This window comes from Arabidopsis lyrata (assembly GCF_000004255.2).
Source record: "Arabidopsis lyrata subsp. lyrata unplaced genomic scaffold ARALYscaffold_6, whole genome shotgun sequence".
Taxonomy (NCBI): domain Eukaryota; kingdom Viridiplantae; phylum Streptophyta; class Magnoliopsida; order Brassicales; family Brassicaceae; genus Arabidopsis; species Arabidopsis lyrata.
Window position 1 is genome coordinate 19,638,910 of NW_003302550.1, and position 18,511 is coordinate 19,657,420.

General features: G+C 38.7%; 1 protein-coding gene across 1 annotated transcript; it reads left to right on the forward strand.

Annotated features, from left to right (window-relative positions):
* Positions 1–474: 474 nt before the first annotated feature.
* Positions 475–2,793, forward strand: LOC9308527 (ras-related protein RABG3a). Its single transcript, XM_002872412.2, has 7 exons — positions 475–739; positions 833–859; positions 942–1,041; positions 1,120–1,266; positions 1,654–1,734; positions 1,825–1,970; positions 2,385–2,793. Exons 1-7 carry the CDS (start codon positions 687–689, stop codon positions 2,449–2,451), a joined length of 621 nt encoding a protein of 206 aa, XP_002872458.1. The 5' UTR covers positions 475–686; the 3' UTR covers positions 2,452–2,793.
* The last annotated feature ends 15,718 nt before the right edge of the window (positions 2,794–18,511 follow it).

Sequence of the window (18,511 nt, forward strand, 5' to 3'; positions counted from 1 at the left end):
AATAAATCAGTTATCCGATTACTCTCCGTCTAGTCCGATTTTTCCCGCCTACTTTGATTACTCCCCAACTAATCTTGCATACCCTGATTATTTTTAGATTGCACGTATAAAACAACTTTTATTTTTGTTATTCAGACATTTATATTGATGGGTGTTGATGTTTTACAATAACTTATGTTCAAAATTTTGATTAAAATCATAAAAGTTTCTTAAAAATATATTTTTATGTGTTTACTACAATTTTGAAAACAGTATTAAATTAATATGTTTTAAAACATTAAAATAACCCTAAAACTAATCCCTGATTAATTTTTTAATTTGATTTTGATTTATCGCTAAGTCCATACCAAGCGTCAGGCTAACTCCTAACGATTTTTCGAACAAGAGGCCAAAGTAAAAGTAAAATTAAAAGAAAAAATGTGTTTTATATATATATATATATATATATTTTTTTTTTTTTGGTATAAGAAAATATAGTAAAATCAGATTCATCTCTGAAAAGAAAAACGAGAAGAGATCTCTCTAATTGGCGCTCCTTTACTAATATCCCTTTTTTCCATCTTCGGATTCTTTTCAAATCAATAAGAAGTACAAATCGGAGATCCCTACAAAATCCTCTCCACTGCTCACAATTCCTTCTCCGAGATCTACACATTCTTTAACTCTCTTTCATTCTTCCGATATCAATGGCGACGAGAAGACGTACTTTGCTCAAGGTCATTGTCCTCGGTGACAGTGGGTAATCAATCTATTCCGATCTCTTATTCTTTCAATCTTTTACGCTTATTCTTCGATTTTTCTGATTTTGATTTGTTGATTTTCGATTTTCTAGGGTTGGTAAAACCTCCTTGATGAATCAGTATCCTTCGATTTGGGGTTAATTTGAGAGAATTGTGTTTTGATTCTGTGATTATGTGAAATCCTTAATGGTTGAATTTTAGATATGTGCATAAGAAGTTTAGTATGCAGTATAAAGCAACGATTGGTGCTGATTTTGTAACCAAGGAGCTTCAGATTGGAGAAAAGCTTGTTACTCTACAGGTTTGGATTTTTTTTTTTTTTTTTTTTTTTCAAGATTTTTTCAGTATTTTACTTTTTTTTTTTTTTGTGGTTTGTTAGATTTGGGATACTGCTGGACAAGAAAGATTTCAGAGTCTTGGTGCTGCTTTTTATAGAGGAGCTGATTGTTGTGCTTTGGTTTATGATGTTAATGTGTTGAGGTCTTTTGACAATCTTGAAACTTGGCACGAGGAGTTTCTTAAACAGGTTCGTATGACGGTTTCCTTCATTGTTATATCGTGGGCTTTGTGTGTTATGTTATAGACATGGAACATAGGAATCTGGTGCTTTTGTTTTAATAGGAATTGTTAGAGTCAAAACTCTTATTTTGAAGATGTGGTTGGAAGAGTTCCTGGGACCATATATGAAGTCTTGTTTGATTGATCACTAGAACATGTTTTTATTTTTGAATAATCATTTGCCGTTCTTTACCTAGTCCTCGGTTTACTAGTTAAGCCAAGTATATTACTAACTTGATTTTGTGTTCCTTATTCAGTTTTTTTTTCCTGCATTCACATTTTCAATCCCTTTTAACAATTTATAATTAACTTGTATTGGTTGCCTGTATCCATGGCATCGTTTTGGGCTGTCCAGGCAAGTCCATCGGATCCAAAGACATTTCCGTTTATAGTGCTTGGAAACAAGGTTGACGTAGATGGAGGGAGCAGTAGAGTGGTAAGAGGAAGATCAAGATATGTTGTCTTCCATCGTGCTTGAAGTCTTTGAGTCTTTTACTCAGTCTAGTTTCATCATCTTTAAATACAGGTCTCTGAGAAGAAAGCAGCTGACTGGTGTGCTTCAAATGGTAATATTCCCTATTTCGAGACCTCAGCAAAAGAAGACTTCAATGTTGATGAGGCATTCTTAACCATTGCCAAAACTGCCCTTGCGAACGAACATGAACAGGATATGTAAGTTTAATCTTTGATTTAGCTCTAATATATGAGAGCTTGGAAACCATGATATCTTGACTGAACTATGATACTACAGAAATATAGAACATAGAGATTATGGTTACCAGGTTCTACATTTGTTGGAATTATCTAATTGTTAAACCGGAAAGTCTGAATAGCGTAGAATGACTTTTAATTGTAGAAGGCAGATAGTGTAGAAACCCTGGAATTTCTTACTGCGTCCAAAGCTTGGTGATTATTGATAAAAACAGAGACATTCGTAACATGCATATCTGACATTTGTGATTGGTCTTCTGAATTCCAGAGTCTGTGACTGTGTGATCCAAATTGAGAACTAAGAATGCATAAAAAGTAAGCTGAGTGCTTTATAAAATCTGTCCTTCATACACAATGTTTTTGGGTTTATTGCAGATACTTCCAAGGCATACCCGATGGAGTGACTGAGAACGAGCCAAAAGGCGGTGGTTGCGCTTGCTGAACCGCAGATTTGAGGATTCATTTACATTCGTTTTTTTGATGCATTCATTGAAGGTTGGTGTACTCTTGAGTTGCAGAACGATAAGCTTGCAGAAGCAATTTTTCGCCATTCCATCATATATTAATTGATTGGAGGAGTCTCTGTATGATCAATCGATTCTGCTGGATAAAAATTTTATTTTTGGAAGAACCTTTATTGCTCTCAAGTCTTAACCATTATGGCGAGATAAAAACCATTATGGCGAGATAAAAATTATGTTATATTATGTCAGTTTGGGTTCACTCATCTATGAGATGTTATACTGCATCTATATTTTTATTTTATTGGAGATATTGTGAAATTTTTTGAGATCATGTGATATTGTGAAAAAGTTGTGAATATGTCGTCGAATAGCGATTAGGTGACAAAACCTGAGCCCGAGTAGTTGAACGTCCCGAGATCCAATACCGAAATCACAAGGTCTTTTTCAAACAGAGTGTCTAAAACAGTTCGGAGAGGTTATCGCAAGATCGTCTATTATTAGCTAGACGTGACCCGATTCGACGACTCGATTCGACGAATTGTATGATATTGAGAACTCTCTTTTTTTTTTTTTTTTTTTTTAAAAGAGAGCTCAGGATTGTGGCGATATCATCTGAGAAATCACAGACTGTAACAATGATCAGCTTTGGGCTATAATCTTCATTCTTCACTACCAAATGTTTTGTGAATTTTTTTATTTATTTCTCAACTTTGACGTTGAAGCTTATTGATTCGTTTGGAAAAAATATACACACTAAACTTTTTTGTTTTTGGGCATAACAGTGAGTTTTAACTTTAAACGAAATGAAATTCCATGTGACTTCTATCTAAAGAGAAGTAAAACGCCGCAGGAATTAGGTAACGTAAGAGATATTTAACCTTAAACAATCTTTCATGCAAAGTAACATTTCAGTTAATTAACAGAAAAAAAAAAAGAAAAAAAAAAGTAACATTTCAGTTACTAGTTTCAAACAATCTTTAACCGTTAAAAAAAATTCTTAGTTTTCGAAATTACATAAGAAACGTTCGATCTATATTATTGTTGTTTCCTATTGTGAAGTCAACAAACACTTTAGAACTTGTATTGATGGTATTTATATCAATATAGTTAAGAAATAAGTAGACAATACATCTTCTTGTAGCTAGTAGATCGGTGACGAAATAATTGCTGAATTTCTGAGCTATATTTAATGATTTGTGTTTATTTCTTAATATGCATTTTGAGACTTTAGATTATGATGCATTTTAGCTTTTGAAACATATTATGTCTCAAAATGCATACTAAAGAGTAAAGACAAATCACCAATATAGTTCAATTGTCTTCAATTATATTTCATTCTCAATCTACTTACTATAAGAGGATGTTTGGTCTACGAATATCACATTTGCAATGTCCGCCACAAATCGAATCCTCTGCAAACCAAGCTTGGTCGATATTTTATTTTGTTCTCTTTTGCTTGGATGCTTTGGGTATATATATTGTTTCTGTTCTATCTTATACTGTGAAATGGCTCGATTTCTTCTCAAATCTCGATCTCATCTTTATTCCTCAAGATCTGTTGTCTCGATTCCGATGAGTTCTAGCTCCGAGACATCGATAGTACTCGCTGCCCGTGGAGTGCCTTCAAAGTGTGTGTGTGGGTTAGGTGTAAGGATCTTTACATCGAAAACTCAACACAGCTATCTTGAAGTCTTGATTAGAGAAGAAAACGAGAGAGAATCTTTGATTTTGTATTTCTAATTTCCATTTGGTATTTTAGGGTTCGAGCTTAATCGAATTTGGGAGTTTTCATTTGATTAAACGACGTCGTTTCGCTTATTAACGGATATATTAGACGGACAAATAACAACGTCTTAATCCTCCGTTTGTCCAGTTAAAGACGTGCCTCAATCAGCTTCGTCAACGAAAGTTAGAGATTAAATTGAAAGTCAACTAGAAATTGAGGATTAAAAGCACCAGGCTCAAAATTCATGCTTTAAACCTCCACAAATGGCAAAGTGACGATTTAAATGACATTTTTCCCTTTTCCTATTAGATGTAACATCATGTAAGAAACACAAAATACATGCTCAATAGTTTACCACATGGACCAACCAAGATACAAAACCGAACATGACGAATTAATTAAAATTATAAGGAAAATCCCATTAAAAACTCCCAAGATGACATGATATGATCATGGGAAGCTTGGATCATGGAGCTAAGGAACTTCAGCCAGAAGACTCACTGGATCAGTCACTCGACCAGTCACTCGACCAGTCACTCGATCATGCACTCGACCAGTCACTCGACCACGCAGCTGAGAACTCAATGAAGCTTGAAACTGATGACTCAATGGACCACTCGACCAAGTACCATAATGGAGAGCTTGGACCTAAAAATGATATGTCATTGCAAGTTACTACTGGACCAATGACAAGATCCAAGACTAAGTTGTTGAATCAAGCTATCAACACACTTCTACAACACATTGAAGGCAGCCTTAAACCGGAAGCTTGTCCAACCATGTTGGTTGTGATTCAAGCCGTTTAAGTGACATCATTGGAGGTGTGTGACTTGCACTCTTTTTCCCTCCTCTTGATTTTGTCCCAATGGGTTTTCCAAGAGAGGTTTTTAATGAGGCAAGCACACACACTCATACTCGAGCCCAATGATGTCTCGCAGCCCATTACCAAAGGAGAAGCTCATGACATATTCGAAATCAGTCTTGTGTGTGTTTAATGTCGTTTCTTTCCCGAGAATAACTCTTCATCTCCCTAGAACTCTCTTCTTCTTCTTTATATTCGCTTCTTCTCCTTTGTAAACGCTGTCAAAATTTTTCTTATCAAAATCTCTTTCTGATTCTGTTTGATCACGAGATTGGTGTGGAATATCCTTTCTCAACTTGTGAATGCTCTTGGTGTATGTCATATCCAAGCACGAACAAGCCCAGAAGTTCAAAGGAAACTCGCAGCCTTTGGAAGTTCTACTCAACCCCTCACCTCCTCACCATCACTCGAGCTCACTTCGTCCCTACCACTCGATTGCATCATTCATCACTCCATTCAATCCGCTTCACCGATTCATCACCATACTTGATCTCACTTTGTCACCACCACTCGATCTCATCATCATCATCATTCATCACTCCATTCAATCCGCTTCACCGATTCATCACTCGATCGCGTCATCATCATCACTTCGTCACCATCATTCGATCGCATCATCATCATCACTTCGTCACCATCACTCGATCGCATCATCATCATCACTTCGTCACCATCACTCGATCGCATCATCATCATCACTTCATCACCATCACCCTCATTCTACTCGATCACCACTTGATCACACCCGTGTCAAACTCTACTCGATTACTAAGTTATATTTCTACTCGACCCTCTACTCGACCTCATCTCCATCACCACCATCAAGTCTTACTCGATCTCACTTCACTCACATCTATTCCGCATCATTTCACTTGATCGTTTCAACCACCACATGAAGTGCATCAAGAGACTAAGATCTTCTAACAAGGATCATATTATGACACCCGTTCTCATTTAAATTTTGGAGGTTTCTTCAAGTGGGAGCTAGTATCACTTTGGGAATTTAATTTTTTTTGGGATTTTCCTTGAAATTAAAAGAAACCCAATTTGGCACGCGAAGGATCGAGTTTACAATCTCATTTTTTTATTTTTTTGACAATCAAGTTTACAATGTCATTATTTATTTCTTTTTGACAATTAGAAATGTTATCATTATATTTATATTTTTGGTATCTTATTTAAAAATTAGCATTCTCAAGTTTGTGATTATTTTGACCCCAAAAAATGATTCCTTCTTTCATCAATAAGTTATAGTTTAAAACTGAGAGTTAACACGTAAAACAGAAAAACTAAACCCTCCAAATCGTCAATTTTTGCTACTTTGTCCTCAATTTCCAAAAAATGCTTATGTCAGATTCCCTTACTTATTATTTTGAGATGTAATTTTCGAAAAAAAAATGCGTACATGTCAGATTTTCGTTAATTTTGCAGAAGTGTTTTTAGCGTATGCCATTGTTTCGTAAACAATAACATAAAATGCCACTCAATTTTAGTTCATTATTTTTTAAAAATAAAAATAGTACAATAGAGTATAAACGACTTAGATAATACAATTTAAATTCGTATATACATTGCAACCTCTCTGACAGTTAAATTCATATATACATATCCTAACCAACTACTTCAAGAAACATTGCAACCCCTGCTTTGGTTCATTCGCAGAATATCGTAACACTGTTGATATGAGCCATGCATAAGCTGCTAAACATGACGCCATCATCATCCTCCAACATCCTTTTAAGCATCTACAAAACCATTATACAAGTGCAAAAACTTTATAATCATAACCATAAACAAAAAAAAAAAAATCAAGTAGCCATAAATAAACAAAAAAATCAAGTAGCCAAAAACCAAAACTAATAACTTTATATAATCATAAATACTTGTCGATAAGTCAATGATTCATAAACAAAAGACAAATGAAAAGTCAGTCATCAAGGTTTATTCCTGTCCTATGCTCTAAAAAACTAATCTTATCCTCAATACTAGGAAATGCAATGAAACCCTGTCGATTGGCTACATCAGCCAGAAGATGGTCAATCGAGGCTCTGTGGAAACGCGACCACTTCCTCACTTCCACACTGCAATTATCATCATGCTCCTGTTGGTTAAGCTTGAAGATTACTTGAACCGGAAGCAACTAAACCGAGTTATGGTTTAGAGAAGATAAAGTCAAATATATTAGGAGTTATCTAATATATATGTAATCCTAGTGAGATTAGGATTTGAGAGACTTGTATAAATAGAGAGGTTGAGTCATGACCTAATTTGTGAGAGAGTTTAAGTTTTGAGAGATTTTCTTAAACTAATAAAGGCTATTGAGTTTGTGAGTTAAACACTTTCTTTTGTTAATCGTAAGAGTTTGATCATCAAATATCGTATTAAATATTTGGTATCAGAGCTCTTTGCGATCATGGGAGAGATCACGGAAAGAGCACAAGCGGAGGTGGCCAAGATAAGTGAAGGAGGAGGCTCGTCGACGATAAAGTGCCCTATGCTTAACATGACCAACTACACCGTTTGGGCAATGAGAATGAAACTTCTACTCAGGGTACACAAGGTCTGGGAAGTGATTGAAACACCATCAAACGATGAAGAGAAAAACGTGATGGCCATGGCTTTAATGTTTCAATCTATTCCCGAGACCCTTACCTTGCAGATAGGAGAAAATAACACTGCAAAGAAGGTATGGGATGCCATAAGAACGAGACATGTAGGTGCTGAGAGGGTTAAGGAAGCAAGGTTACAAACGTTGATGGCTGATTTCGATCGTTTGAAGATGAAGGATACGGAGAAAATCGATGACTTCGCCGACAAGTTATCAGAAATCGCTTCGAAATCGTCGGCTTTAGGAGAAGAGATTGAAGGACCTAAACTTGTCAAGAAGTTCCTTAAAAGTCTCCCTAGGAAGAAGTATATTCATATTGTTGCTGCACTTGAACAAGTTTTGGATCTCAAAACCACAAGTTTTGAAGACATCGTAGGCCGATTGAAAACCTATGAAGACCGTGTGTGTGATGAAGAAGAAGATCAAGAGGATCAAAGCAAGCTGATGTATTCAAACACGGAATCTCAATACAACAAAGAATCTAATGGTGAGTATAGAGGCAGAGGTCGTGGAGGACGCTTCTATAGAGGAAGAGGCAGAGGACGTTTTGGTGGAGGAAGAGACACTTCAAGTGTTGTTTGCTACCGGTGTGACAAAACTGGTCACTTTGCAAGCAGTTGTCCGGATCGTCTTCTAAAGCTTCAAGAAGTTCAAGAGCAAGACAACAAGAGCACAACAGAGGCAGATGAACTCATGATACACGAGGTAGTGTATTTAAACGAAGAAAAAATTGTACCAAACAAATACGAAACAAATTCAGGGGGGGAGAATGTGTGGTACCTTGACAACGGCGCTAGTAACCATATGACCGGAGATAGGCGATATTTCACAAGCTTAGATTCAACCATGACCGGGAAAGTTAGGTTTGGCGATGACTCCCGGATAGATATTAAGGGGAAAGGATCCATAGAATTCATAGACAGAAACAGTGAGCTAAGAAAGATGGTTGATGTTTATTTCATTCCTGGACTAAAGAGTAACATTATCAGCCTAGGACAGGCTACCGAATCTGGTTGTGATGTGAGATTGAAAGGGGAAAAGCTAACAATGCACGATAGCGAGGGGAAGTTACTTGTCAAGGCAATAAGATCAAGAAATCGTCTTTATAAAGTGGATATGGGGATCAAAGATACAATGTGTCTCCATTCAAGAACTCAAATAGATTCTGAGAGATGGCATGCAAGGCTAGGGCATGTCAATCTTGAAACAATGAAAACAATGGTAAGGAGAGAACTTGTAACTGGGATTTCACACGTTGACTTTGAGAAGAAAATTTGCGGCTCATGTTTGCTTGGAAAGCAAACAAGACAAGTATTTCCACAAGCTACAATGTACCGAGCTACCAAAGCACTTGAGTTGATCCACGGAGATCTCTGCGGACCGATTACACCAAACACTGCGGCTGGAAATAAATTTGTTTTCGTGCTCATTGATGACTATTCTAGATATATGTGGACTGTGTTACTGAAAGAGAAGAGTGAGACTTTTGGAAAATTCAAGAAATTCAAGTCCATAGTTGAACAAGAAACAGGGGAAAAGATTCAAACCTTTAGGACTGATAGAGGAGGTGAGTTTGTGTCCAAAGAGTTTAATGATTTTTGCCTAGAATCAGGAATAAGAAGGCATCTTACAGCTCCATACACTCCCCAACAAAACGGAGTTGTTGAAAGACGCAACAGGACTCTTATGGAAATGACTCGAAGCATTTTAAAGCATATGAAAGTTCCAAACTGGCTTTGGGGAGAAGCAGTGAGGCACTCAACATATCTCTTAAACCGTATAGCTACAAGGTCACTTAAGGATAAAACTCCATATGAGATGTTACGAGGAAAAGTTCCAAATGTTAATCACCTTAGAGTCTTCGGGTGCATTGGATATGCTAAAACAGAGATGCCACACTTGAAGAAGTTAGACGACAGGTCTCGTGTTTTAGTTCACCTAGGCACGGAGCCTGGTTCAAAGGCATATCGCTTGTATGACCCGAGGAATAGAAGGGCGGTGGTAAGTCGTGATGTTGTTTTTGATGAAACAACATGCTGGAACTGGAATAAAATTACTACAGAGAATGATGCTGTCGGAAATCTCAGAATTGAGTTTGGAGTTTTTGGAAATCATGGTATCTTCGAAACAGAGCACAGTGAAGAAACAGAGCAACGAGGAGAAGTTGGAGATAATGTCGTCACCGGAACAGAGGAAATCGTGTCTGCAGGTGAAGAGAACAATGGAGAATCATCGGAGGAAGATGAAAACATTGATGCTAATGAGCAAACAGCTCAAACTGCTGCGGGAAGAGTGGTGACTAAATCGGGGAGAGTAGTCACAAGACCTAAGTATCTCCAAGACTATGTACTGCTAAGTGAAGAAGAAGGAGAACGATTGTTAATATGTTTGAATGAGGAACCATGGAGCTTTTCCGATGCAAAGGAGTCGAAAGAGTGGATGGATGCGTGTAAAGATGAGATTCACTCAATAGAAAAGAATCACACTTGGGATCTTGTGACACCACCACAAGAAGCAAAACCGATAGGCTTAAAGTGGGTCTTCAAGCTCAAAAGGAATTCTGATGGTAGCATAAGCAAACACAAGGCCAGGCTCGTTGCAAAGGGATACGTACAAAGACATGGAATTGACTTTGAGGATGTGTTTGCTCCGGTAGCACGAATTGAAACAATTCGTCTTCTCATAAGCCTCGCAGCATCAAGTGGATGGGAGATCCACCACCTTGATGTCAAAACTGCATTCCTTCATGGGGAGTTGAAAGAAATAGTATATGTCATGCAACCAGAAGGCTTTGTAGTAAAAGGACAAGAGGACAAGATTTACAGACTTAATAAGGCTTTGTATGGGCTAAGGCAGGCGCCAAGAGCATGGAATGAGAAGTTAAACCGAGTCCTTAATGAGCTTCAATTCAAGAAATGCACCAAAGAACCATCGGTTTATAGGAAACAGGTAGATCAACATACTCTTCTTGTTGCGGTTTATGTTGATGATCTTTTTGTATCGGGAACAAGTGTGAAGTCATTGAGGAGTTTAAGAAAGAAATGGCGTCAAAATTTGAGATGAGTGACCTTGGCAAACTGACCTACTACCTTGGGATTGAAGTTTGTCAACTTGGAGAAGGAATAACTCTAAATCAAAAACGCTATGCATTGAAGATACTAGAAGAAGCAGGAATGGCAGAATGCAACCCGGTTCATACACCAATGGAAGCAGGCTTGAAGTTGTCTAAGGCTTTGGAAGAGAAAGACATTGATGCTACAACTTATAGGAAGAATATAGGCTGTCTTCGTTACTTGCTACACACAAGACCAGACTTGTCTTATTGTGTAGGTGTGCTAAGCCGGTATATGCAAAGTCCAAAGGAGTCACACGGAGTAGCATTGAAACAATGCTTGAGGTATTTAAAGGGGACAACAACCCTTGGCCTAGTGTTTAACCGGACTAAGGAGGTATCGAAGCTAATAGGTTACAGTGATAGTAGCCACAACATTGATCCAGATGACGGAAGAAGCACTATGGGACATGTGTTCTACTTTGGGAAGAGTCCAATATCGTGGTGCTCACAGAAACAAGAAGTTGTAGCAATGTCATCATGCGAGGCAGAATTCATGGCCGGAACAGAAGCTGCGAAACAAGCCATTTGGCTTCAAGATCTACTAAGTGAAATCACCGGATCATCTTGTGAGAAGGTTACTATACTTATTGACAATCAATCAGCGATCGCGCTCACAAAGAACCCTGTTTTCCATGGTAGAAGCAAGCATATTCATAGACGTTATCACTTCATAAGAGAATGCGTTGAGAATGGGCTAATTGAAGTTGTACATGTTCCGGGAGACGAGCAAAAGGCGGACATACTAACCAAGGCACTTGGTAGGATCAAGTTCAAGGAAATGAGGAGTCTCATTGGAGTTAAAGATATGGTACAAGATGGATTCAAGCTTAAGAGGGAGAATGTTGGTTAAGCTTGAAGATTACTTGAACCGGAAGCAACTAAACCGAGTTATGGTTTAGAGAAGATAAAGTCAAATATATTAGGAGTTATCTAATATATATGTAATCCTAGTGAGATTAGGATTTGAGAGACTTGTATAAATAGAGAGGTTGAGTCATGACCTAATTTGTGAGAGAGTTTAAGTTTTGAGAGATTTTCTTAAACTAATAAAGGCTATTGAGTTTGTGAGTTAAACACTTTCTTTTGTTAATAGTAAGAGTTTGATCATCAAATATCGTATTCAATAGCTCCAACATCCTCTCAACTAACTCATTCTTTTTTTTTTTTTTTTTTTTGCTAACTCATGTAAATATCATAAATATGAAAAGTCAGGTTTTACAGAATATGATAAACCTATACATATGATTCTTTGGCAAAAAAGATAAAACAAGGAGATCACAAGATCCTGGGACAATCTTGGTAGAAATTATCGCAGCCAAATCGCCATTAACTTTCGGAAATTGCGTCTAATTCTTCTAGAGGTGATGATGTTCTTGATGTCTCGATCGATGAATTTGAAGAGTGTGGGTGGAGGTATCGTTGTCGAGTTGTGGAGGACGTTGTTTCGCTGTCTCCAAATGTGGAAGATGGTTGCCTGAACTGCTAGCTTTCGGAGGGTTGAAGGAGCGGCCGGTGACTGATGCCTTGTCCAGGAGAGGAATTCTGACCAAGTTAAAAAGACTCCATGGAGATGATCTAGCCGTGACCGCACTAAACTCCAAATCTCCATCGCGAAGTCGCAATTGATGAATAAGTGATCTCTATTTTCCACATGAGCAGAACATATACAGCAATTAGTGGTAATGTTCATGCCCTAGGATGCCAATCTCTGTTTTGTGGGGAGCCTATTTAAGTGAGCAACCCAGAAGTTGAAAGCATGCTTAGGAACTGCTCCCTTAAACCACACTGAGGCTACCCAATCCTTCTCATCCTGTCTTGGCCTAATTACATCCCAAGTCTTTGCAGCAGAATAATCAAAGGAGCACTTACCATTGATTTCCCAGGCGAAAGAAGAAGCTGGTAGCTGCAAAGTGGTAAGATGAATCTGGAGAGAAAGAGCACTATCAGATCTTGGTGCTGCTAATTGCCAACCATTCTCGTTACAAGCGGCAGCCACGGTGCTGCATAAAGGCATTCTCAAGTCCCTCGGACCGTTGTCCCCAAGAAGCTTAATGATTGGGCCTAAAGGAGTCCAATGATCAAACCAAAAGCTTGTACTACGACCATTTCCCACCGTGCATCTTATGAAATTCTCAGCTAGAGGCCTAATCTTTAATAGTGAATTCCACGTCCAAGAGTTTTGATTTGACTCCTTAACAGCTTAGAAAGAATTACCTCTAAGGTTGTGATGCTTGTGCCAATCTGCCCATAGTGAGTCTTGTTTAGAGAAAAGCATCCAAACGTATCTGAGGCATAGCGCTTTATTCCAAGTTGCAAATCTCCTTAAGCCTAACCCGCCCTCCACCTTTGGAAGACAAACAGTGGACCACGCGACCTTTGCTCCCTTACTCTTGTCAATATTACCAGCCCATAAAAACCGTGAACAAAGAGACTCGATATTTTTAATGCATCCCTGAGGAAGAGTAAAAGTGGTAATCCAGAAATTAACAACTCCATAGATTACAGAGCTCAGAAGCTGCAACCGACCTGCAAAGGAAAGCGTTTTTACTGCCCAATTTCTGAATTTGTTTGTTAGCTTATTAATGAGAGGCTCATACTCGGAAATCCGCAACTTCCTATGCATAAGAGGGAGCCCTAGATATCTGATGGGTAAAGAACCAACCGGGAAGCCATAGCTAGACATAGCAGCAGATTCCAAAGAGTTCACACCCGCAAAAAACAGTTGAGTCTTGTCCCTATTCATACACAGACCAGACCAGCTCGCGAAGTCGTCTAAGGCTTCATTAATGCCATGTAGTGAAGAGCTACCACCATCGAAGAAAATCATGACATCGTCAGCAAACATAAGATGGGAGATATTAAGTTCTGCAGTCTTAGGATGATATCGAATGTAGCTTGCGTCAAATCTTGATCTCAAAAGACTAGAGAAAACCTCCATTGCCAAGACAAACAGGTAGGGTGAAAGCGAGTCTCCCTGCCTTAGACCTGTTGTACTTTTGAAGAACCCACCAGAGCTGCCATTGACACAAATCGAGAAAGTGGGAGTGGTGATACACTGGGAGATCCAACGCACAAACTTCTCAGGGATATTGAGGGCTGTCAAAGAGGATAAGATGAAATCCCATCTGACCGTATCAAAAGCTTTCCGCAGATCAACCTTCAACATTGCTCTTGGATCGATATTTTTCCTATTGTAGCCATGGACAATCTTCGTGGCAAGCAAAACGTTCTCACCAAGGAGTCTACCAGGCATGAAAGCAGACTGAGAAGAGGAGATTACCTCGGTGAGGATAAGCTGAAGCCTTGTTGCCAAGAGTTTTGAAACGACCTTGTATAATGTGTTTAGACATGAGATTGGCCTGAACTCAGAAGCTTTTGAAGCGTTGGAAACTTTGGGAATTAAAACCAGAGAAGTAGCGTTCCATTTCTTAAGCATTGATCCTGAAATGAAGAATTCTGAGACAGCCTCTACAACTTCTGGGCCCACAATGCTCCAGCATCCAGTAAAAATTCTGCAGAATAGCCATTGGGACCAGAAGACTTGTTTCTAGGTAGAGAGAAAAAAGCATCCTTAATTTCCTCAGGAGAAAACCTCATCTCTAATCTTTCACTCTGACCTTGCGAACAACGGAAAGGAAGAAGCAGATTCATATCACTTTGAGTAAGCATACTTGGCCCAACATCACTTCCCATTAATTTACTGAAGAAATCCACACAATGGTTTCTTATACCTTGTTGCGAGTCAATTCTAGGGCCTCTGTCTTCTTGAATAAAGTGGATGTGATTTAATGCTTTTCTTGTGGCGGCCATACTGTGGAAGTACGCCGAATTACTATCACCATCCTTCATCCAAGAGACGCTTGATCTTTGGCAGAAAAAAGATTCCTCCGCCTTAGCAAGAACTAGCCATTTTCTTTGTGATTCAAATTCACTCTCTGCATTTGCCACTGTTGGGTTTTGCATCAATCTATTCTGCACAAAAAGCAGCTGCTCATGTGCTTCAGACACTCTTTTCTCAATACCGGAAAAATTTTCTTTACTAAAACCTCTTATCTCCTTCTTTAAGAGCTTTAGCTTTTTCGAACACCTAAACATAGCAGTACCCATCACATTAAATTAATACCAGTGGTTGCAGATTAGAGGCAGAAAATTTTCACTCTGGAGCAAGTAATTGTAAAACTTGAAGGGCCGTGAACCCCTAGTGCTTATCGTCTCAAGAGCAACACTACAAGAAGCATGGTCAGAGAAATCGGGTTCACCAAACAAAGCGTAGCTAGAAGGGTATTTCATGGTCCACAGCTCATTCACCAAAGCTCTATCAAGTTTTTTAGCAACTGGATTGCTTTTTGATTTGTTCCACCACGTATAGGTGCTTCCCTTGAAGACCATATCATATAAATCAGCATCCAATAAGCAATCCCTGAATCTCCTTGTCTGAAGATCAATATTTAGGTTCACAGGCCTAGAATGCTCATTAGGATGCAGAGATTGGTTAAAATCTCCAAGTACCAGCCATGGCTTACCCATAACTCTAGGAGAGCGAGCAGCCTCCACCAACTCTAGCCAAAGATCATTCCTGAGAATCACATCATTTGAAGCGTACACAACAGACACCACACACCAATCCTGCGAGTCAGGTAGAAGAACCTCACACGTGATCATTTGCAGAGACTTAAAAAGAACTACCACCTTCACACTTTGATGCCACAAAATCCAGATCTTTCCCAAGTCTGAAAAACCATAATTACTCTCAAAAGACCAGCCGGGAAGCAAGCCATCTACAAACTTCTTCATCTTCGGCTCTTTAACATGAGTTTCTATAATACCACCAAAAATAGGCCTGCAGCCTTTAAACCATTTTTTAAATCCGCTTCGGTGACTAAGTATATTGAAATCGCGGACATTCCAGCAAAAAATTTGTGTACACATAAAATTATGTGACAGTGAGGCTCTTGCCTCTGTTTCCTTTGTTACCTTTCCGTTGCCGCTTAGACAACACTTCTTCAAAACCCGAGTAGTCGTCTTCCAAACAACCAGAATCCTCTGATTCAGATGATAAAATATCGGAGGAGTCTTCATCAGCGTGTGAAGAATTACCCTCTGATGGTGCCTGATCTTTATTCTGCGTAGAAACTCCTTTACCTGAACCTGATCCTTTCTCAATTGCAGAAAAATCTGACGCCTTGGCACTGAGTGCAACATTTACTGCTGGTTGAATCGCCTTAGGCACATAGACCATATCATGTCTTACTTCTTTACCTCGTCTCTGTCCCAAAACCGGATCCTTTGAAAGGGAACGCTTCTGGTACCTTTTGTTAGGAGTGGCTGGCCTTTTCCTTGGGCAGCTTTCAGCAGAATGAGCAGTGGACTTACAAGGCATACAAGTAATAGGTGCCAGCTTACAACGTTTACGGCTGTGGCCTATTTCCTTACAGTGTTCGCAAACCGGTGGCATCCAAGGGCTGGAAACAAGAACTCTCCTAATCGTGTTTCGTGACAAACAAGTCTCTATAGCTATGTCAATCTCGTTCTGCTTTCTTTTTGATCCTGAACTTCCCGCTCTAAACTGTGATCCTACAGCTGGTGCTGGTGGTGGTGGTGCCACATGTGTGGCAAATGAATCAGCTTCATCATCGTTTTCTGCACCCGCTCTAGAATCTAAGCTGGTTTCTCCTTGTTGGGTGCTCCATGCCTCTGCTCCAGTAACAAGATTTGGACAAAATTCCTCTCTAAACACATCCATGTTGGGTACGAGCTTGTTTTTATACCTTCTAGCTTCAGGCCATTCCTATAGACATCATAAAATTAAACATTTGTTAGAAGAAACTAAGAAGAATTAAACAACACCAACAATAAACATCAGATAATTTGCAAAATCAAATAGAACAAAACCAGTGATCCAACTTCAGTTAGACGTGATATAAGTTAAGAATTGACTTCTACGTTATTAGGTAACTCAAGAATCTCATAAACACATCTTATCCTAGTTCCACATAAATTTCTGCCACTGTCAAAGGAACTGGTCCAGTTGGTAATCCTAAAAAAAATTATAAGTACCAAAGCAATTATGAAACAGAAACTACGAATCGATTCTATAGCTCTACTATTTCTGAGGGACTCTAGTTATTATTTAAATCTATTTTGGTTCTTGGAATCCTCTCATTGTTCTCGCTATCTTATCTTGTTATGTTATAACTGTTACAGATTATTGAATTTGCAAGCAACTGTGTAATATCTAATCAAGAAGCTATTGAACTATAATCAAAATCTCGTCTAAGTCATATAATCTAAAGTCGTATTCACATAAGTTAGTTATTTACTTATGAGTCACGAATGTACGTACAGTTGTGTCTATTCGTATAGTTGTGTCTTTTCGATTAACACATGTACGATCACGTTGGTTCGTGTTGTATAAGTAGATCGAGTCAAACTCAATAACATCATTGTAAAAGTGTGTGTGTAATACATTTTCTCTTATCAATAAAGATCAAGTTTCTTCATACTCTGTTTTTTCATTTTGGTTTTGTTCTTCATACTCTGTTAAAACAGAGTTCGTTTGTTGATCAAAACACTAACATGGTATCAGAGCTTATCGATTGAGAGGACAAAGAGAGAAAGCACAAACAATCACAGCAAGAAAAAGGCAGAAAGTTTTTCGTATACGTTTCGCAAAATAAGCCGAGACAATGCAAGGCTCTTCACATCAAGTGATCCCTATATTAGATGGGGAGAAGTACGACTTCTGGAGCATTAAGATGACAACCATTCTCAAGACCAGAAAACTATGGTCTGTGGTTGAAGAAGGAGTGCCAGCCGAACCAGCACAAGGAGAAATAACTCCTGAGACACCGGCGGCAAAAACAAAAAGAGAAGAGGCAATGGCCAGTGATACGATGGCTTTGCAGATCTTGCAAACCGCCGTAACTGATCAAATCTTCTCACGAATTGCAGCATCAGGAACTTCTAAAGAGGCGTGGGAGGCATTGAAAACTGAATATGAAGGATCCTCGCAAGTACGTTTGATCAAACTTCAAGCGTTTCGTAGAGAGTACGAGAATCTGAAGATGTATGATGGAGAAAACATCAAATCATTCACCGATAAGTTGATTATCTTGGAAAATCAATTAACTTATCATGGAGAAAAGAAAACAAATTCTCAAGTCGTTCAAAAGATACTCATTTCTCTCCCAGCCAAGTTCGATAGCATTGTCAGCGTTTTGGAACAAACTCGCGACTTGGATTCATTAACAATGACAGAGCTAATCGGTATTTTGAAAGCACATGAAGCAAGGCTATCTGCAAGAGATGAAAACACAAATGAGGGAGCATTCAATGCTCACACAAAAGCAAGAGAAACCGGTTCCAAACAAAACAACACTAGAAGCCGTGAGAATCAAGGCAAGAGGTGGTGTGAGTTTTGCAAAAGAAGCAGCCACACCAACGAAGAGTGTTGGAAGAAACCGAAGGAGAACGATCAAGGCAAGAATAAGAAAAGTAACATTAAGTGTTACAATTGTGGTAGGATCGGCCACTACTCAAACAAGTGTCGCTCAAAGAAGAAAGAGAGGGCACATGTGAGTCTCGAAGAAGAAGACTCAAGTGATGAAGATCACATGTTGTTTAGCGCAAGTGAAGTCACAAGAGCAACAACAAAAGAAGATGTTTGGTTAGTAGACAGTGGATGCACTAACCATATGACTAAGGAGGAGGGATACTTCTCTAAAATT

Bases quoted from the DNA above. Each gene is read 5' to 3' on its own strand.
- LOC9308527 (XM_002872412.2), top strand. From the start codon at position 687: ATGGCGACGAGAAGACGTACTTTGCTCAAGGTCATTGTCCTCGGTGAC. The intron at 1,042-1,119 runs GTTTGGATTTTT...GTGGTTTGTTAG, and splicing joins AAAAGCTTGTTACTCTACAG to ATTTGGGATACTGCTGGACA. The intron at 1,735-1,824 runs GTAAGAGGAAGA...CTTTAAATACAG, and splicing joins ATGGAGGGAGCAGTAGAGTG to GTCTCTGAGAAGAAAGCAGC.